The 6,658-nt window shown below is 51.8% G+C and overlaps 1 protein-coding gene across 5 annotated transcripts in view; it reads right to left on the bottom strand.

The window, feature by feature from the left end:
* Positions 1–1,632: 1,632 nt before the first annotated feature.
* AXIN2 (axin 2) overlaps positions 1,633–6,658 on the bottom strand; it is a 33,199-nt gene continuing 28,173 nt past the window's right edge. For all 5 annotated transcript variants that reach the window (XM_054256408.2, XM_035301611.3, XM_035301615.3 and 2 more), the window contains one exon: positions 1,633–3,165. In XM_054256408.2, the coding sequence (XP_054112383.1) occupies positions 3,039–3,165 (127 nt within the window). In that variant the 3' untranslated portion in view covers positions 1,633–3,038. The remainder of the gene's footprint in view (positions 3,166–6,658) is intronic.

The following is a 6,658-nucleotide window of genomic DNA, read 5'->3' as shown; positions in this document are numbered from 1 at the left end:
TGGTGGCGCTGGGCCTTCGGTCCAGTTTGAGGCCCAAGCCCCACCCTCATCATTCTCAATCAAGAGGCCTGATAATAAGGATGAAAAGCCATCTACACACCGCAATCCTCACCACACACAATCGGCTGCATCTCTTTATCCTTTCGTCTTGGGAAGAAGCTTACAATTCTGCAAGTGGGTGGACACCCTGATGTGAGCCCCCATTCCAGCCAGGAGGGAAGGGCACAACAACCTGCGCGGTTAGGGGGCAGTTCAAGGAATCGGAGAGCTCCTCCAGCCTCTTGCCAGGTGCCCTCACACCCTCGGCTTCTCGAAGGGTAACTCAGGACTCTCCCAGCAGCCTTGACAATTCCTACTACTGCCACCATGCTGAGGCTACTGGGTTCGAGTCCATCCCTATCCCGCAGTCAGAACCCTGGCCTTCCTCTCTGCTGCTGGCCTGATGCCGGCTGGCAACAGGGAGAACGAGCCAATCAGATCCACTGCAGACCCCTGAGTTTTCATGAAATGAAAATACAAGCACACAAGAAGTCCAATGCAGTTACAGATCCTTTATTTTTAAAAAGGGTTCTTCCCAGGACTCCACTAAAAAGACCTCCTTTCCCAGATATGAAGTATGGCCTGGCATGCCAAGTGCTCTGGGTACAGGGAGTGCACGTTTGTTGAGTGGGCAACTGCCTGCCTGCTGAGGTCCCCAGCCACATATGAACACCTGTCCAATAAGCAGTGCAGAAGCTGCCCTGGTCACCTCCTCCTGAACCACCTGCTTGCTATGTTCCCGACACCCACCAGCCCTGAGCCTCACCGATGGTCCAGGATAAAATAGTCAGATGGGATTAACAGTCAGCCTTGTTGGCCGGGTGAGGTAGTTTATGCCTGTAATCCCAGCACTTTGGGAGGTCAGGGCAGGCAGATCACGAGATCAGGAGTTCGAGACCAGCCTGTCCAGTATGGTGAAACGCCATCTCTACTAAAAATACAAAAATTAGCTGGGCATGGTGGCAGGTGCCTGTAATCCCAGCTACTCGGGAAGCAGAGGCAGGAGAATTGCTTGAACCCGGGAGGCGGAGGCTTCAGTGAGCTGAGATCACACCATTGCACTCCAACATGGGCAACAGAGTGAGACTCTGCCTAAAAAAAAAAAAGTCGCTCTTGTTGATCAGCTCCCAGAATGGGGAGGGTGCCTGGCTAGCTTTGAGTTCTAAGAGCATTGGCCCCACATGGACATTCCAGGTCTATGAAACCATCTGCAGAAGGGCTTTCACCTGGGAGACACCTATTGAGATGCAAATAATCCTGGGAGGACCTCATCTCATTCCCTGGTCTCTGCACCTAGCTGGCCAACTGGAGACAATCTGTCTAGGAGGAAGAGACTGAATGGAGCTGATGGAGGGAACAGCACCCCCAAAGGAGATGCTATCTACAGCCTGCTCCAAGGCAAGAAAAGCCTCAGGCAGCAGACAGGTGATATGAGGAAATGATTTTACAAAACCTCCAGGTGGGTCCAGATCAGGTAAGTGCTGAAGGTCAGAGACGGGCTTGGGCAAGGTGGGCAATCAAGCACAGGTGTCTACACATGAAAGAACCCCTCCACCCTGCCCCAACCCTGGGGATTCAAAGACAAGGCCCATGTTTTGAAAAATATAAAATTTTAATAAAGGCTACATCTCTTAATTACAATAATTATTGTACCAAGTAGTTTTCCTTAAATGAACTCTTTATAATGCATAATTTACAGTATAAGTAGAACAAAATGCCATGACAAAAGTCATTGAGTACAAGACTTGTAATAAAAAGGCATAAAATATATTTATACATAAACCCCTTTCAAAAAACAAGGGAAAGCTTGAGCCCTCAATATAGGGCGACGCACGGAGTGGGTGACCGTGCAGGTACAGGTACTGTACTGATTTAAAGTCGGGCACTAGAGATAGTGGATTGGTACTCTCTTGCCGAACACTATATACAGATGTCTAGTACAAGTAACAATGGCAAACAGAATGTACAGATTAACTTAACACAAAAACCTGAACATCGAAATGCAGGTGTCTGGAGGAAAGGTGCTGCTGGGTCTCCCCACAACTGCTGGTTTCTTTGTGGGGCAAGGGGTAGTTCCTGAATGGCTGTGGTCCAATGACTAATGTAAAACCAAAACCAAAAACCAAGGACTGTCATTTCCACGAAAGCACAGCTGGAACCTCGCAGCAGTGACTCTGGCGGGCCTCGGCCGAGGAGCCCTGGGCCTGGGGAGGCTACATGAGGTGGAGCCTCAGTCACAGGATCAACCTGGGGCCCCAAGGAGTGAGGTTCCCTGCCTCCTCCTCTGCAACGGATCACCCCATCCAACACAATCCCCAAAATGCTGATGATGATGACACAACATGGTCAACCATCAAGACCTTTAAGACAAAACAGAGCAGCATACGAAAAAAAAAATGCACCAATTTCTGCGCGAGTCAATGGTAGGGCACCATTTTAAAAAGTCTGTCTTCACTCGGAGACGTAGTGCAAAGCGTTAATTCCTCTTTTAGTGAAGAAACCATGAACGCACTCCTAGCTCAACTCCTAAGTTTTAAGTCAGAACAATTAAAACTTCCTCTTTCCCCCTTCCAAGTTTAAAGCAGCATATCCATAAACTGGGGATGGGGGAATCAGCTGTTCTATAAATATCAGTAAGGATTCCTGTTCAGGTAAGCTCTACACAGTTTCTCTTAGTTTATGGATTTCAGATCCCTAGGAAGTCATATATTATGTATGGCAGTCTCTCAAATACAGTCAGCATCTTCAATAGCCAAGAGTGGTCATGTTTTTAATAAATAGTTCAGGCTTTTCTTATCTCAGTCAGTACCCAGCTCATGAATAATCAAAATCAACCTCCCCCCACCCTCCCGAAGGCCCACTGGCCGATTCTCCCCTAGACTTTGTCTTCTTCATTGGTTTAATTTTCCTTCAAAATGTTTTGTCGCAGTTGCTCACGGCCAAGACGGGTCACAAGAGCTTCGGGCTCCAGCAGTTCACCAAAGCCAGACCCCAAAGGCTCAATCAATCCGCTCCACTTTGCCCAGAATCCGGCCTTCATACATCGGGAGCACTGTCTCGTCGTCCCAGACCTCCTCAAAAACCGCTCCACAGGCAAACTCATCGCTTGCTTTTTTGAAGTAATACCTTAAAAGGAATACCAGAAAAGCTTCTTGGTAAACTGCATTTTCCACATTGCTGAAAAGAAAAGCACGCCAACATGGAGGACTGAGGTATCCTAGGAATCTACTAGGTATGGCAGGCGTGCACGTATGCTGGCTGCCCACATCTGCTTTAAGTCGGCAGCTGCGACTGGCCAGACCACACGAAGCAGGTGGGCTGAGATGACGGAGGCCGGGCACGCTCTGAGCAGCAGCCTGGACTGGGCCAGCCACCTGCAATTCTCAGCCCAGCGCCTCTGCTGCTCCTGACACACATACACTGTGAAGAGCAGAGCTGCTGCTTTCTCCCCCAAACTTTTTCAGCAGCGGGGTGGGGTAGGGGACAGGAGGGAAGGAGAAACGTCTGCAGTTCCTTTGTAGCAGCAGCTGAGCGGGTCCTCCAGAGACTCCAGAATTATCTCCAGGATCAGCCATCCTGAACCTGTCACCTGGAGAGCCAGAACCTGCCTAGGTCTGCGAGACTTCCAGATAGCCTAGCAGTCCCGTGGCCTCTCAGCCTTCCCATCCTTCAGGGCCCAAGTGCAATGCTCCTGGATGGCCCTGGCACAGCCACACGGGAGGCAAGCCAGCCCAGCGCAGCTTCCCAGGGTCCAACAGACGGCACTGGCCCATGATGCCCTCCCCTCTCCTCCCCATTTCCATGCCTCTTCTCCCATCCCACCCCTCCAGGGTCAAACACCAAAGGCCCTTCTATTATGCCCGTTGATTAAAGACTCCTTTTATCCCTCCCCAGCACTCTTCTGAGGCTGTTTAATTGTACAGATGCAAATGCCTGGCCTCTCCCTAGGAGCGTCCTCTCAGGCCAGGCCCACCCCCAAACCCCTTCTGAGGAAATTAAGCAAGGGCCTCTTCCTTCCCTGTCCCCAGCCAAGGGAGACCTCTCAGAGGGATTAAACTTGCCCCTGCAAGCTGTCATTTCCAGCCCATAAAGGCCACTCACAGAGGGAAGGTCACAGTCCCGGGGGGGATGGGAGAACCTTTCAAACATTTAATTGTGTCTTAGGGTTATGGCTGGGCTTTTTGTCTTTTCTCTTTAAAAAGAAAAAAATTAACTCCCCTTGGTTAGAGCTCCACTTTTTTTTCCTCTCTAATAAAGGCAAGCCAAAACACTTTCGTAGGAGATAAGACTAAATACAGTGAACAGCTGGGTTCAGTCAAGGTTCTTTGTTTTTAGCATTCCTGACCCAGCTAATGCATCAGGGTGAACAACGGCATGGCTCTGACTGGGCAGCGCTGAAGACGCCTCATGCCAAGGGGTCAAAATTCTCAGGGGAGCCTGAGAGGAGACAGTGAGAAAATAGGGAGGGGCCCTGTGCACAGGAGACCTAGGACAGTGGGGGCGGGGGGGAGTCACTTTTCCAAAAACGAGGCTCAAATCTCAACACCACCCTCCATCAGACCCCTTTGGCCCCAGCACCAAGGACCCCTCCAGGGTTTACCAAGTTGGGCTTTCACAGCATGTCTGAGCAAACACGAGGCGACCTTTTACATAATTGCAACCTCCTCCAGAGAGGAGAGAGGCCACATTCTCTCGGCCCCACCCCCAGGACTTCAAACACACTGCACTGCCCTCATTTTCTCCAAGAAACTGGCTTTTCCACTGCAACATGCTTTATGTGGCAAACTTTGCTTTCTTCTGACATCTGGCACCAATAGCGTCTGGCGCGTCTGAAGGGCCTGTTTGCTTTTTGAACTCCTGCCATGTTGAGATTACTCAACGCATCCCGGGTCCCCCACCTCCCACCCCTGCCCCAGAGCCCCAACCTCACTGGGTCTTTTTTTATTTTTTTGAAGGGTTGGGGGATGTATTTGTACAAATTGAGATGTCGGAGCACCAGCCCTGCTGAGAGGGTGAGGCATGACACCCTGTGTCCCTAGTGTCCCTATCCCCCGCCAGGAGGGCACTGAGTCCAGCTCTGGCCCTGCAGAGATAAGATGGCTAGGAGGGCCTTCCCACAGCTTGATCCAATCAGGAAAGAATTTGAGAGTCTTTGAGAGTTGACCATTTGTACAAGTCTTTGTGCATTAGAGGGGAGGCCAGGGCTTCAAAGCCAGGCTTATTAACTGTGCCTTAGGAAAAAAAAAAATCAGAGCCAGATGTGGCCAGAGCAGCTGAGGGAGGCACCTTCCCTGCACGCCTCTGCCAGCGCCACACAGCTCCTCTCCCAAGGTCACCTGCAGCTCCTCTCCAAGTCCAGCCAAGACAAAGCCAAGATCCAAGTGAATCCCCAGAGGGGCACACTTGTATAATTAGCTTCACCTTGTGTCTTTTCAAGATAAAAGCAGCAGCAGCAGCCAGGCCTATCCCCCATCCCCTTGACACCTTTTCAAAACTGTTTCTGCCCAGGTGTAAAAGGGGAATATGCAGACCCAGCGACACACCCTGCTGGTCAATCACCTCCAGGGGCTCAGTCCAACCTCCACCCTCCCTGCTGCAAAGAGAATCCAGCCCCTGCCCAAACTCACTCCCGGATGAAGGTAAAACTCCTGGTGAAACTCCACAGGGCCTGCTCTCGAGGGGAGGGTGTCTCAGAGCCCGCAGGTGACTCGCCCACGTCCAGGAGCCCGTGCCCACCTGGCAGGTTACTAAGTGCTAGTCAGAGTTCTCCACTCACACCCCTGGCTATAGTGGTGGCATTGGGTTAACACCTACTGGGCATGCATGGGCTGTGGACCCGCACTGGCCCGCAGCACACAGCTGAGGAGCTGGAACTCTCTCTCAGTGCAGACCCCAGAGCAAGCACCTCCTTAAATTAATGTGTCCCTATCTCACCGGGACCCTGGTCCCGGCCTGAAGCCCTAGAGCTGAGACAGAACTGGAGTAGAATCCACATGTTCCCTTGAGCTACAGGCCATGGAGAGGGCCAAGGGAGGACCCGGGTGAAGTGAGGCAGAGCCATCACCTGCTCATTACCAGAAAAGCCATCAAGAGATGCAGGAGTGGCCTAGGGCTGGCCCTCATTCTCAGCTCCTGAATCCTCTCAAGGGCCCTAAAAGGTCAGCGTGGACCTTCTCCAGGGCACCTCTGTCCACTCTGCAGACAAGGTAAGAAGGCCCGGAAGTTCCCTTTCTGAGGCCCCTGCAGGGGAGAAGGCAGTGAGGCCCAGGGCAGGAAGAAGAGCCTGCCCTATTCACCCTCTGCTCACCCAGAGGTCCAGCCCCTTCTTTATTATGGACAAAGGTGCGCCCCTGCTTCAAATGGCCCATAAAAACCAGGGAGGCAGCTCTCCGGGTGGAAAGGCAGGCTAAGAAAATCACTGCTGACTTTTCCTAGCCAGGGCCTCTGACTATTTGGAGCCTTCAATGTGGGGGTCTCTCCTAAACCCAAGGCAGAAGGGCGGTGCTTCCACTCCCTCCTCCTAATCAGTGTGCCTGTCCCTCTTTTTCCTCCTCCCTCCCTAGGGGCTCACCCTTGGGCTGCTCCATTGCAGGTAAAGCCTCTGCAGGGTAGCCTGAAC

The sequence above is a fragment of the Callithrix jacchus genome, chromosome 5 (assembly GCF_049354715.1).
Source record: "Callithrix jacchus isolate 240 chromosome 5, calJac240_pri, whole genome shotgun sequence".
Taxonomy (NCBI): domain Eukaryota; kingdom Metazoa; phylum Chordata; class Mammalia; order Primates; family Cebidae; genus Callithrix; species Callithrix jacchus.
Note: the sequence above shows the minus strand (reverse complement) of the source record. Positions and strands in the feature narration are given on the sequence as shown.